The sequence below is a fragment of the Coregonus lavaretus genome (genome assembly GCF_964263955.1).
Source record: "Coregonus lavaretus genome assembly, chromosome: 10".
Taxonomy (NCBI): Eukaryota; Metazoa; Chordata; class Actinopteri; order Salmoniformes; family Salmonidae; genus Coregonus; species Coregonus lavaretus.
In genome coordinates this window covers 1,285,827-1,300,352 of record NC_139997.1, presented here as the reverse complement: position 1 = coordinate 1,300,352, position 14,526 = coordinate 1,285,827, and the positions used below count along the sequence as shown (strand labels likewise).

General features: G+C 44.1%; 1 protein-coding gene across 1 annotated transcript in view; it reads right to left on the bottom strand.

Moving 5' to 3' along the window:
- Positions 1–5,867: 5,867 nt before the first annotated feature.
- Positions 5,868–14,526, bottom strand: part of LOC311135786 (A-kinase anchor protein 2-like) — a gene marked incomplete at its 5' end in the record, with an annotated part of 17,602 nt that continues 8,943 nt past the window's right edge. Inside the window, one exon of the mRNA XM_084169828.1 lies at positions 5,868–9,834. Within this exon, the coding sequence (XP_084025954.1) occupies positions 9,679–9,834 (156 nt within the window). The 3' untranslated portion in view covers positions 5,868–9,678. The remainder of the gene's footprint in view (positions 9,835–14,526) is intronic.

Sequence of the window (14,526 nt, the reverse complement as noted above, 5' to 3'; positions counted from 1 at the left end):
CGATCGTTGGAGGAAGTGGACCAATGCGCAGCGTGATGAGTGAACATACTTTTAATTTAGATTCACCACACGAAACAAAACAACAAAACGATACGTGAAGTCCTAGGTAACAGACACAAACCATACACGGAACAAGATCCCACAATACACTGTGGCAAACAGGCTGCCTAAGTATGGTTCCCAATCAGAGACAACAATCAACAGCTGATTCACGCTGCCTCTGATTGAGAACCACACCGGCCAACATAGAAAACACATGAGCTAGATAAAGAACCTATAACCCAAACACATAGAAACTACATACCCTGGCTCAACATAACAGAGTCCCAGAGCCAGGGCGTGACAGAGGCATAAAAAGGTTTGTCAATTAGTATTGGTATGATATGCAGATCACAGGTACCATCCTCCTCCCTTACCTCTACAATGAATATTCCATAGGCCTCTACATTATGGAGGTAAGGTATTGTTATGAAAACCATTATCAAAACAGTATTTACCACATAAACCAAGGTATGAATACTGTCGTGTGCATGTTTTGTTAATCATCTGTATAACTACTATTTTTGGGATTCACACCCTCCCTACACCTCTGATGAATATAACAGGAAACCTGTTCGATCACCCTGCGCTGCAAAATCATTCTGGCAATGGCTACAGAGAACATCAACACATTAACATCAACATGCCAGAGGATATACCCACTGGACTTGGGGCTCTGCTGGGAGTTTACCTCATATTTAGGTTTTTTTATTCTGCTTTGCCACTAAAATCAGTATAAACACTGACAACTAAAATATTGTTGTTATTGTTGTTATTGTTAAGCGTATTACTAATAATTATAATAATATGGGGGGGGGGGGGGGGGGTAGTTCAAAAACAAACCCCAAAAGGTTCTTCAAAAGGTTCTTTGAGGATCCATTAAAAGGGGTTCTTTGAAGAACCCTTTTAAATAGTTATTTGAATAACTTATAAGGGTTCCCCCACAGTTTCAATTTCAAGAACCCCTAAAGGATCCTCCAGGAACCTTTACTTTTTAGAATGTAGTGGCAAGAATAATTATTAACCCAGTCAGATATAGTGTAGTGGTAAGAGGAGTTATTAACCAGTCAGATATAGCATATGATGGTAATAATAATGATTTATTAAACTTCTACAGCACTTTTCATATCAGAAGGCAATCTCAAAGCGCTTCAAAACAATGTTTCGGCTACTGGTAATGTTACCAGAGCCAGGTTCAGTTGAAAAACGTTCTTTGAACGTTGCAGATAGAAATGCCATGAATAGAGCCTACGCTATTCCTTATTCGATATGTCAGAGAAGAACGTTTGTTCTGCATAGCGTATTTCTATCTTAACGTTCTAACACATTGCGTCTTGCTGAACGTACCCCAAGTTGTTAGCTAGCTAACGAGGTAACATGACTGAACAATGTGTAGCCTAAAGCAAATGTTTAACGGTCTGGTCCGCAAGCAGCCTAGTTTTAGAACGGCACTTGATATCCTTTATGAATGTAAAATGTGGCCTGCCAATGTACAACAGAAAGGAACAGAAAAAAGCAGTGCTGGTTTTATGGGTCATATTGAAAGGTAGCCTGAGGGTAGCCTGAAGGTAGCCTGAGGGTAGCCTGAAGGTAGCCTGAGGGTAGCCTGAAGGTAGCCTGAGGGTAGCCTGAAGGTAGCCTGAAGGTAGCCTGAGGGTAGCCTGAGGGTAGCCTGAAGGTAGCCTGAGGGTAGCCTGAAGGTAGCCTGAGGGTAGCCTGAAGGTAGCCTGAGGGTAGCCTGAGGGTAGCCTGAAGGTAGCCTGAGGGTAGCCTGAGGGTAGCCTGAAGGTAGCCTGAGGGTAGCCTGAAGGTAGCCTGAGGGTAGCCTGAAGGTAGCCTGAAGGTAGCCTGAGGGTAGCCTGAGGGTAGCCTGAAGGTAGCCTGAGGGTAGCCTGAAGGTAGCCTGAGGGCTAGAATCAAGCCGTTTTCTCTGAGGCTACAGGCCTGCATATGAAATGCAGTGGGGGAAAGTGGGAGACTGCAAATTCAAAGACGGCCTACTTTTCTACTCAAGGGAGGGAAAGACATGATTAGACTGTTGTTTTACTAATTAAACTCAATGCTGCTATTGGTTTTCATTTCGTCAAAGCATCTTGTGTTTCTTTAACCAGGCAAAGGGTAGCCGCTAGAAGGCTGGTGGTGATTGGTTAGCTAAGGTGAAGCAAGAGAGTCGCCTGCTCAATGTGGAACTCAATAACTCGTAACTTAATCCCCCCCGCAGCTCACCAGCTGACGTCGGCTGTGTTTGCCAGGTGTGATGTGTTCTTCCCACTGCTGAACAGAACTGCGTTGGGCATCTGTGCTGCTAATATATTCATTGTGTTCATCGCTGAAAAGCTCTCAGTCTCTCCAAAAACTCCTGTCCAGTCCATTTAGTCAGATTTTTAGTCACAGAGAGAATTTTTGTCTCTTCTCGTTTTAAGTCAACTGAAATGAAAAATCATGAGTGAGTCAAACATCCACCTTAATGAATACAATCTCTGGTCCATTGTGTTCATTGAGATCTTTTTATAATAATAATAATAATAATAATAATTGCCATAATAATAATAATAATAATTTATAAATATTTTGTTGTCAAAGCATCAATTCATTTGCTTTGTGATAAATAGGCTGTGTAGGCCACATTTATTAAGATTAAGCACATATTACGCACAACCTTTGAAGCGCACCAGGGTTGGTTATTGTAACCAAGGCTTATTGTAACTGTGAGTCTATCAGTTATTAGGCCTACAACAGATAATGTGAATCAGTGTGTGTGTGTGCGTGTGTGTGTGTGCGTGTGTGTGCGTGTGCGTGTGTGTGTGTGCGTGTGTGTGCGTGTGTGTGCGTGTGTGTGCGTGTGTGCGTGCGTGTGCGCGTGCGTGTGCGCGCATGTGCGTGTGCGTGCGTGCGTGCGTGTGCGTGCGTGCGTGTGCGTGTGTGTGCGTGTGTGTGTGCGTGCGTGTGTGTTGACTTTATTTTAATAGGTATAATTAAAGGACTGTATAATGACTCACAGGGAAACCAATCACTCAGCTGCTTCATCAATAATAAATCAATAGTCACAAAATTACAGATTTTATTTTTAATGAGAAAATAATTATATAGGTGTATAACTGTGCGCCGTACAAGTAGCCTACTACATAACCAATAGAAGCAGAATATGAACAAAGAAGTGGTTAACATACTAACAGGGCTTTACATATGAATAGGATCTCTTTACTACGCCAGTGATTCTCCCAGTAGGCCTACTCCTTCTGACCACAGGCCTCTCCGCTCTGGGTGGTGGTTCAGAAGAGAAGACAGGAAAGCAAAGCCTTCGCGGTTACAATGATAAATAAAGTCATCATATAAAACCCCAAAATAATATAAAATAAATTCAAAAATAAACAACAAAAGCATATCAACTCGTAAAAGAAAATCATATTTCTTTTTGTGTGTGTATGTTAGTTAAAATTCCAAAAGCATACAATAACATCGTAGGCCTATATTCAGAAACTAAAAAATGTTTACTCAATGGGAGACGTGTCTGGAGTAATACTTTCTGTTGAAATCCCTTGGCAGATCTAATACTGTATGTGCATTATGGCTGTCATCTAGCTCTGGTCCAGCTTGTCAATGCTGAGACTGCCACAACGCCCTGGACCAGAGCTAGTTGGCATGAAATAAACTCTACTGTGTCATGCAGGGTGTGCTGCAGTATTGAAGGCAGCTGTCACTCTGCATAGCACAACAAATATAGCAAATCAGCTGTAGTGTGTTTACATTATTACTGTAAAGTGTGTTTACATTATTACTGTAAAGTGTGTTTACATTATAAGTGTGTTTACATTATTACTGTAAAGTGTGTTTACATTATTACTGTAAAGTGTGTTTACATTATTACTGTACAGTCTGTTTACTTCTATTGTGCTACTACTTCCTCTTTTGTGCCCTGACCCTGAAATGGTTTCATGGCAAACTGCATTATCCCACCAAATATACAGTATGATTACTCATTTAGTTATTCAAGAAACATCTACCTTCTTTTCAAGTTCTGAGACCAAATTCAGCTTGATGAATGTCTTACTTTAAGTCTAGGATTTGTGCTGTTTTGGTATCATATGCTATAAGAGACAAGGCAATAGCAGACAGTGTCCATCTGCAGTATATGTTTTGCCTAATGCTAATCAAATAGCAGACAGTTTCCATCTGCAGTATATGTGTATATGCTAATCAAATAGCAGACAGTTTCCATCTGCAGTATATGTGTATATGCTAATCAAATAGCAGACAGTTTCCATCTGCAGTATATGTTTATATGCTAATCAAATAGCAGTGTGGTTTGAAGCTGTCTCCCTCTTGCTACACTAACATTAACTTTGCATATTTATTAGTTACAAATTCAGTATCCTGAAGACCACACAAGCACACACACACAAACGTACAGACACGCACGCAAAAGTTCTGACAAATGCCCACACCCAAATAATAATACTTAACTTGGTTAGATGGGCATCTCTCTCTCCCTCTCTCCTATGTGATGAGCATCTCTCTCTCTCTCTCTCTCTCTCTCTCTCTCTCTCTCTCTCTCTCTCTCTCTCTCTCTCTCTCTCTCCCCCTCTCTCCTCTCTCCCCCCTCTCTCTCTTGCTCTCCTCTCTCTCCCTCTCTCCCCCCCTCTCTCATTCTCTCCTCTCTCCCCCCTCTCTCTCTCTCGCTCTCCCTCTCCCCCCCTCTTTCATTCTCTCTCGCTCTCCTCTCTCTCCCCTCTTTCTCCTCTCTCTCCCCCCTCTCTCCCCTCTTTCTCCCTCTCCCCCCCTCTCTCTCTCGCCAACCCTGCGGCTTCTCTCTCTCCCTCTCCACTGTGATAAGCATCTCTCTCTCTCTCCTCTGTGATGAGCATCTCTCTCTCTCTCTATGTGATAAGCATCTCTCTCTCTCTCCTCTGTGATAAGCATCTCTCTCTCTCCTCTGTGATAAGCATCTCTCTCTCTCTCCTCTGTGATGAGCATCTCTCTCTCTCTCCTCTGTGATGAGCATCTCTCTCTCTCTCCTCTGTGATGAGCATCTCTCTCTCTCTCCTCTGTGATGAGCATCTCTCTCTCTCTCTCTATGTGATGAGCATCTCTCTCTCCCTCTCTCCTCTGTGATAAGCATCTCTCTCTCCCTCCTCTGTGATGAGCATCTCTCTCCCTCCTCTGTGATGAGCATCTCTCTCTCTCCTCTGTGATGAGCATCTCTCCCTCTCTCCTCTGTGATGAGCATCTCTCTCTCCCTCCTCTGTGATGAGTGTACACTGTAGCACAGGCCTCTGGAAAACTATTTTCCTTTAGTGTTTCCACTGCATAAATAAAAAACTCTCAAAAAAAGTATTTGTCTCCCACACACATCAAAGCAACCAGGCGATAAAACAAACTTCTCCTTTTCAGATACAAAAACATCCTTGTGTTTCTGTTCATAATTTCAAACTACCAACACTATCTTTAAGTAATACCTGCCCTCTGCCTATCATCAGCCAACCACTGATCAGCTTATTATGTTCAACGTCCTGGGTCACAGGTCAATCTCTATTACATTTCCTGAACAATGTTCGGAAGTTTAGGTTAATCTCTCTCTCTCTCTCTCTCTCTCTCTCTCTCTCTCTCTCTCTCTCTCTCTCTCTCTCTCTCTCTCTCTCTCTCTCTCTCTCTCTCTCTCTCTCTCTCTCTCTCTCTCTCGCTCTCCTCTCTCTCCCCCCTCTCTCTCTCTCTCGCTCTCCCTCTTCCCCCCCTCTTTCATTCTCTCTCTCTCTCCTCTCTCTCCCTCTCTCTCTCCCCTCTTTCTCCCTCTCCCCCCCTCTCTCAAGGCAAATAGAATACTGTCTGAATGTCAACAAATCAACAGTGTAACCTAGGTAACACTGTCGCACCCCACACACTGGTTGTGTCCCAAATGGCACCCTATCGCTTAAATAGTGCACTATATAGGGAATAGGGTGCCATTCTCTGGTCTAAAGTAGTGCACTATATAGGGAATAGGGTGCCATTCTCTGGTCTAAAGTAGTGCACTATGTAGGGAATAGGGTGCCATTCTCTGGTCTAAAGTAGTGCACTATATAGGGAATAGGGTGCCATTTGGGACATAACCATAGTACAATCAGAGGGAAACACACCTCTCTGTGTCATCAGTCTAAAGCAGAAACACACCTCTCTGTGTCATCAGTCTAAAGCAGAAACACACCTCTCTGTGTCATCAGTCTAAAGCAGAAACACACCTCGCTGTGTCATCAGTCTAAAGCAGAAACACACCTCGCTGTGTCATCAGTCTAAAGCAGAAACACACCTCTCTGTGTCATCAGTCTAAAGCAGAAACACACCTCTCTGTGTCATCAGTCTAAAGCAGAAACACACCTCTCTGTGTCATCAGTCTAAAGCAGAAACACACCTCTCTGTGTCATCAGTCTAAAGCAGAAACACACCTCTCTGTGTCATCAGTCTAAAGCAGAAACAAAATCAAAGCTTCTTGAACTCATATAAAAGGACACAATTGCCCATTAAATACTTTTCGATATATTATATATATTATATAAAAAAACACTATAAGAAACCATTAACAAGGTTCTTGAGGGTAGCTTAAATCCCAAATGACACTCTATATAGTGTACTACTTTAGACCAGAGGTTTTGACCTATGACCATGTCCAAAAGTAGTGCACTACATAGGGAATAGGGTGCCATTTGAATCTCAGCCTGTGGTGTTTCTTTCAGGGGAATGAACGGACTCGGTGCATGCCCAGAATGTTCTTTGGGGTCGGAGGGCACGGCACACAACCTACTTCCCTAGACAGTTCTCAGGTCCTGGTTTGTGGGTTCGTGGAGTCCTCACTCAGGGAAAAACGACATGCTCCTTTGGCATGGTAGTAAAAAGGTGTTGTTTTCAGCTGGGCCGTTGTTTTATCATCTCAGGGTTTTAATAGTCAATTGCTCCTGTTGTTGTTTAGTCCATTTAGAGAAGGTAAAACTCCTGTCCCGTTCTGACTGACGTCACTACGAAGGAGCTGGAAATAGAGCTGTTCAGTCCATTTAGAGAAGGTAAAACTCCTGTCCCGTTCTGACTGACGTCACTACGAAGGAGCTGGACATAGAGCTGTTCAGTCCATTTAGAGAAGGTAAAACTCCTGCCTGGTTCTGACTGACGTCACTACGAAGGAGCTGGGCATAGAGCTGTTTAGTCCATTTAGAGAAGGTAAAACTCCTGCCTGGTTCTGACTGACGTCACTACGAAGGAGCTGGGCATAGAGCTGTTTAGTCCATTTAGAGAAGGTAAAACTCCTGCCTGGTTCTGACTGACGTCACTACGAAGGAGCTGGGCATAGAGCTGTTTAGTCCATTTAGAGAAGGTAAAACTCCTGCCTGGTTCTGACTGACGTCACTACGAAGGAGCTGGGCATAGAGCTGTTTAGTCCATTTAGAGAAGGTAAAACTCCTGCCTGGTTCTGACTGACGTCACTACGAAGGAGCTGGGCATAGAGCTGTTTAGTCCATTAGAGCTGGGCATAGAGCTGTTCAGTCCATTTAGAGAAGGTAAAACTCCTGCCTGGTTCTGACTGACGTCACTACGAAGGAGCTGGAAATAGAGCTCATCCAATACTCCTGTTGGTAATGAAAAACACGTCCCCCTGTCAGGACATGACTGGATTTAAAAAGTTTGATATTTTCATGCAAACTGTCACTTTGACTGCAATAGACTGTGGTGTTTTGAAATGTGTGGTCCTTGACCCAATTTAACTCCAAAACATTGTTTTTTTGTAGGATAATGGACTACTCCAAAAAGCGTAACAATTCTCACCAATCTTTCCCTCAGCTACCGAGGGCAAGAGTGAAAACAATCTGCAAACATAAAAACATTTCTTCCAGGCAGATTTTCCATACATCAAATACACATCAATCCTATGTCATTATGTTACCAGTGAAGACTGCTTACATCGGGGGAAGAGCTCAAATTAAACAAGCAATGCCGATACAGGTACTTCAGAAATGATCAGTGGGTTACATTTTTTTTTTTTTAAATATCTGACATTCAAATACTTAATAACACAGACTGTTTTGAAACCAGTTGGATGATTATATTTGTCTTGTTCAGTATTAGAGTCCAAAAACACAGACTCCCAGACATGTATTGTGTCACATCCATAGAATTAGAACTGTTGCCATAATGGGTGGACTGGCGGCCATTTTCAGTGTCGCCATAGTAGTTCATTCTGTTTTCTATAGATGAGGCATTCTACACCACTTACATTGCATAACACATTTTACATTATAATATGTGTGTCCCAAACAGCACCCTATTCCCTATATAGTGCACTCCTTTTGACCGGGGCCCATAGGGCTCTATGTAGGGAATAGGGGGCCGTTTGGGACACTTCCCATCGTATTTTTTTTTTTTTTTTTTTATGACAACAATAATTGTCAATAGGCACATCTATGACTACAAGCATGTTCATCTCATTCATCTCACTGATTGGTTATTAGGCCATCCAGTCATCAACTCCCTGATAATCACATCCATCTATAAAAACACTCTTCCTATATTGATCAAACTGATCAATTAAGTGATTGTTAATTATTGAAAAATGACCTGCAGATAGCTTTCTCCACTTCGACTCCTTCCTTCCCTCGGAGTGACCAACGCGTTCCGTCTAAACGTGCTCTTCAGTTTAGATGAGGTCATTTAGTTAAACGAACTCATATCTGCTCTTTAGATATCTCAGATACTGTATCTGTGTGTTTCAACTTCCATCATCAAATGTCAGGAAAGGAAGAGGAGAGGACTTCCTTTATTATTTTATGAATATGAGCTCATTTAAAGCAGATCTAGAGTGATAATATCTATTTTAAACACCTGTCTTAGTGAGAAATACTGGTAATACAGAAGGTTACATTTTGTCATGAGGTCGACAACAAGGATCAAGTCTCAGGAAACGTCATTTGCTGTTGGATGTAATCTGGAGAAAAGCCAACCCTGCGGCTTCGTCCCAAATGCTACACTATTCCTTATATAGTGCACTGCTTTGAACAGGGCCCATATTGCACAATAGGGTGCCATTTGGGACGAAGTCTGGTTTCCAGTGATTCCATTGAGTCTGACATCCTCCCTCACACCACTAAGATAATATAATAGGATCACTTGACAGGCATACACTCTCTGAAAAACAGCGTTCCAAAAGGGTTATTCGGCTGTCCCTATGGAATAACCCTTTGAAGAACCCTTTTAGGTTCCATGTAGAACTCTTTTGGGTTCCATGTAGAACCCTCTGTGAAAATGGTTCTACGTGGAACTGAAAAAGGTTCTACCTGGAACCAAAAGGGTTCTTCCATAGGGACAGCCGAAGAAGGTCCTCTATAGGTTCTAGATAGCATCTTTTTTTTCTGAGTGTATGTTTCTGTGTTGAACCAATACTCAACCAGCCGTATCCCATGGGTCTCTCTGTATTCCAGTGTGGGGCTGGATGTTACTTCCTGGTTGGTCCATCCAGTAGGTCATGTGATTAGAATACTTAGTAAAATAAATACTTGTGGTTGTCTTGCTGTCTCCATCTCTCTCCATCCCTCCATCTCTCTCCATCCCTCCATCTCTCTCCATCCCTCCATCTCTCCATCCCTCCACTCCTGACAGTCACAGAACACAAGGGAGAGCAGACTACTCCTCCTCCTCCTCCTCCTCCTCCTCCTCCTCCTCCTCCTCCTCCTCCTCCTCCTCTTCCTCTTCCTCTCCGTCCTCATTAGCGTAAAGCCCCGCCTCCCACCTCAGCGCCATGTTGCTTTTCCTGCGTGTGACGCGGGTGGCCTCCAGCACCTGGTAAACCAGACAACAGAACAACAACTCAATCAACAGGGAGTATGAACACGACCTATAGAGGACCTTCAGGTCTACTAACGCTATAGAGGACCTTCAGGTCTACTAACGCTATAGAGGACCTTCAGGTCTACTAACGCTATAGAGGACCTTCAGGTCTACTAACGCTATAGAGGACCTTCAGGTCTACTAACGCTATAGAGGACCTTCAGGTCTACTAACGCTATAGAGGACCTTCAGGTCTACTAACGCTATAGAGGACCTTCAGGTCTACTAACGCTATAGAGGACCTTCAGGTCTACTAACGCTATAGAGGACCTTCAGGTCTACTAACGCTATAGAGGACCTTCAGGTCTACTAACGCTATAGAGGACCTTCAGGTCTACTAACGCTATAGAGGACCTTCAGGATCAGTGCTTTAATTAAGTGCTATCCTCTGGGCATCCAATGCACATCTTGTTGTATAGTTTTTTACCCAATTAAATTCGATTAAAAGTTATATTGAATTGAATTGAAGTTTCTGTTATAGTTGCTAGATTCAATTGGTATTACAGTATATAGGCTATTGTTTGTAGTTTTACCCATCTTTACTCACAGCCGCCATTATAACCACATTAACCCTGGCAACTACACACAGGCTGACATGCACACCACCACAACAACAGGTTACCCAGGCGCTAAGACAGACTGCAGGAGGTGGGGAAGGAAAGGGGCATTCAGCCAAAATGTGTCTTCCACATTTAACCCAACCCCTCTGAATCAGAGAGGTGCAGAGGGCTGCCTTAATCAACATCCACGGGAAGCAGTTGCAGGGTTAGCTGCCTTGCTCAAGGGCAGAACGTTTCACCTTGCCAGCTCGGGGATTTCAAACCAGCGACCTTACGGTTACTGGCCTAACGCTCTTAACCGCTAGGCTACCTAGCAGGCTAGCAGGGTTACTATAGGCAGTCCTACAGGTGGGAGAGGGAGAGAGGCAGCGAGGGGAACTATGCTGTCTTGGCGTTGCAGTGGGTCAGAGGCACAAGGTCAGGGGTCAGAGGCACCAGGAAGGAGCCATTGCGTTAGAGCAACATGTCTGAGTGCTGGTTGAATGCCAAATGGCACCCTATTCCCTATTTAGTGCACAACAAAAGTAGTGCACTATATTGTAGTGCACTAAATAGAGAATAGTGTCAGTGGTGTGTATTCATGGATGCCCCCAAATAAAAAAAACTTTATCTTTTGTCTCTTTGTGTTTCATAAATGTCCGTCAATTGGCAAGAGGCTGAATGTATCTCACTGGAGAAAGCCTCTGAGTTAGCGAAACCCTCTGCCTCTGAGTTAGCGAAACCCTCTGCCTCTGAGTTAGCGAAACCCTCTGCCTCTGTATGTGTAGCCCATCTGATGCTGTCTGGTCAGATAGAGTGTGATATTGTGGCCGCCCGTAGCGTTGAATGCAAGGGACGCCAGCGAGCATTTGGCATCCCTTGACAATAAAGTATAAAATAATAGCCAATCGGCGTTCAGCTAAACTGAGTGAGCTCAACTGTGATTGGTCCTGGCGCACCAAAAAAAAGTATCAAGGGAAGCCAGCTTGGATTTGGCTTCACACCAATCACATCACATCACATCACATCAAGCCAAACGTCATGGACAGGAAAAACTTGAATTGTTGGGTTGTTGTCCTCCAGTGACTAGCTAGCTAGCTAAAATTGTCCCTTTCCTAAATTAGCCATGGATGGGGACAGGGATTTGGACTTTATTCTCCGTTCTGGCCAATGATTATAACGGCGATTCTGATCCACCCATTCATTCATACATTGGCCTGAGAGGATGGAACTGCACCACTACTGAACAGGGTAGCATTTGGGACAGACTGCACCACTACTGAACAGGGTAGCATTTGGGACAGACTGCACCACTACTGAACAGGGTAGCATTTGGGACAGACTGCACCACTACTGAACAGGGTAGCATTTGGGACAGACTGCACCACTACTGAACAGGGTACCATTTGGGACACACCCAGTGAAATCAGATGGAAACACATATTAGATGCAATGCTCTTTCATCCCAGACTTCGTCTCTAGGTAGTAATGTCTCCTGATGCATTTGGTGTTCGAGTCATAGAAATAGAATCCCTAGAACGGTCATCCCCATTCAAGTTAATATAGACATTTTAGTTATTCTATATTTCTATGGTTGAGGTCATGCGAAGCCACAATGGACAACAAGACAAGCAACATGCAAGGCCACCAAGACAGCATGACACCCTATTCCCTATTTAGTGCACTACTTTTGACCAGAGCCCTGTGATACACACACATAACAGGAGAGCATGTGAAGCCTGTAAGCAGCAAGCAGAGCATTGGACAGGTAGATACCTCTGTAGTAACCTTCCTAGAGAGCATCAAACAGGCGTACTGACAGACAGACAGAGCAGACAGACAGAAGAGACAGACAGAGGAGACAGAGAGGAGACAGAGGAGAGACAGAGAGAAGACAGAGGAGACGGAGAGGAGACGGAGAAGAGACGGAGAAGAGACGGAGAAGAGACGGAGAAGACAGAGAGGAGACAGAGAGGAAACAGAGAAGACAGAAAGGAGACAGAGAGGAGACAGAGAGGAGACAGAGAAGAGACAGAGAAGAGACAGAGAGGAGACAGAGAGGAGACAGAGAGGAGACAGAGAGGAAACAGAGAAGACAGAGAGGAGACAGAGAGGAGACAGAGAGGAGACAGAGAGGAGACAGAGAGGAAACAGAGAAGAGATAGAGAAGAGACAGAGGAGACAGAGGAGACAGAGAGGAAACAGAGGAGACAGAGAGGAGACAGAGAGGAGACAGAGAGGAAACAGAGAAGAGATAGAGAAGAGACAGAGGAGACAGAGGAGACAGAGAGGAGACGGAGAGGAGACGGAGAGGAGATAGAGAGGAGACAGAGAAGGGACAGAGAAGACAGAGAAGACAGAGAAGAGACAGAGAGGAAACAGAGAAGAGATAGAGAAGAGACAGAGGAGACAGAGGAGACAGAGAGGAGACGGATAGGAGACGGCGAGGAGACGGAGAGGAGACAGAGGAGACAGAGGAGACAGAGAGGAGACGGAGAGGAGATAGAGAGGAGATAGAGAGGAGACAGAGAAGAGACAGAGAAGACAGAGAAGACAGAGAAGAGACAGAGAGGAAACAGAGAAGAGATAGAGAAGAGACAGAGGAGACAGAGGAGACAGAGAGGAGACGGAGAGGAGACGGAGAGGAGACAGAGAGGAGACAGAGAGGAGACAGAGGAGACAGAGAGGAGACGGAGAGGAGACGGAGAGGAGATAGAGAGGAGACAGAGAAGAGACAGAGAAGACAGAGAAGACAGAGAAGAGACAGAGAGGAAACAGAGAAGAGATAGAGAAGAGACAGAGGAGACAGAGGAGACAGAGAGGAGACGGATAGGAGACGGAGAGGAGACGAAGAGGAGACGGAGCGGAGACACAGAGGTAACAGAGAGGATATAGACAGACAGAGAGGAAACATTAGAGGGACACCATGAAATAAAGAATAACAACAGTGATAAAGCATTCCTTGTCCCAAATGGCACCCTATTCCCTACTAGTGTACTACTTTGACCAGGGCCCATACCACTGGGGAGAAAAGTAGTGCACTATGTAGGGAATAGGTTGTCATTTGAGACTCCGGTACAGTCGTTCCTTTTCACAGGGATATAAAACTGTTTCTACACTGCTTCTAAGCATCTATTGTTTAACGATGATTAGAGTAAAAGTTGTTACCACAAATTCACTAGCAGCTATCCATACTCAAGAGGCTCCACAGCCCACAAACTGCTAGTACAATTTAGAGTTTTTGTAAAATGATCATATTAAGTCAATATGTCGTTATATTGAGGGGGAAATCCATTACGTTCATGCTGATTATATTGTAAATAGTCCCTTTTTCTTTTAGTTTCAATTCACTTCCTTTTCACAGGAAAGCCCCTGTGTCACAACACAGAGATCATGTAACAGGAAGAGAAAATGACCTCCCTGTTACTGACTCAGTGAGGAGAGGATGTCTGCATCCCAAACGATGTTTAAATTTTTTTTTTTTAACATTTTAGTCATTTAGCAGACGCTCTTATCCAGAACGACTTACAGTAGAGCGCATACATTTTCATACTTTTTCCCTCCGTACTTTCCCCCGTGGGAATCAAACCCACAACCCTGGCATTGCAAGCGCCAAGCGTCATGCTCTACCAACTACCAACAGAGCCTTTGGAAAGTATTCAGACCCCTTGACTTTTTCCACATTTTGTTACATTACAGCCTTATTCTGAAATGGATTAAATTGTTTTTTCCCCTCATCAATCTAGACACAATACCCCATAATGACAAAGTAAAAACAGGTTTGCAAATGTATTAAAAATAAAAAAGACTCTTTACTCAGTACTTTGTTGAAGCACCTTTGGCAGCGATTACAGCCTCGAGTCTTCTTGGGCATGACGCTACAAGCTTGGCACACCTGTATTTGGGGAGTTTCTCCCATTCTTCTCTGCAGATCATTTCAAGCTCTGTCAGGTTGGATGGGGAGCGTCGCTGCACAGCTATTTTCAGGTCTCTCCAGAGATGTTAGATCGGGTTCAAGTCCGGGCTCTGGCTGGGCCACTCAAGGACATTCAGAGACTTGTCCTGAAGCCACTCCTGCGTTGGCTTGTGGCCTCCTGTATCTCAG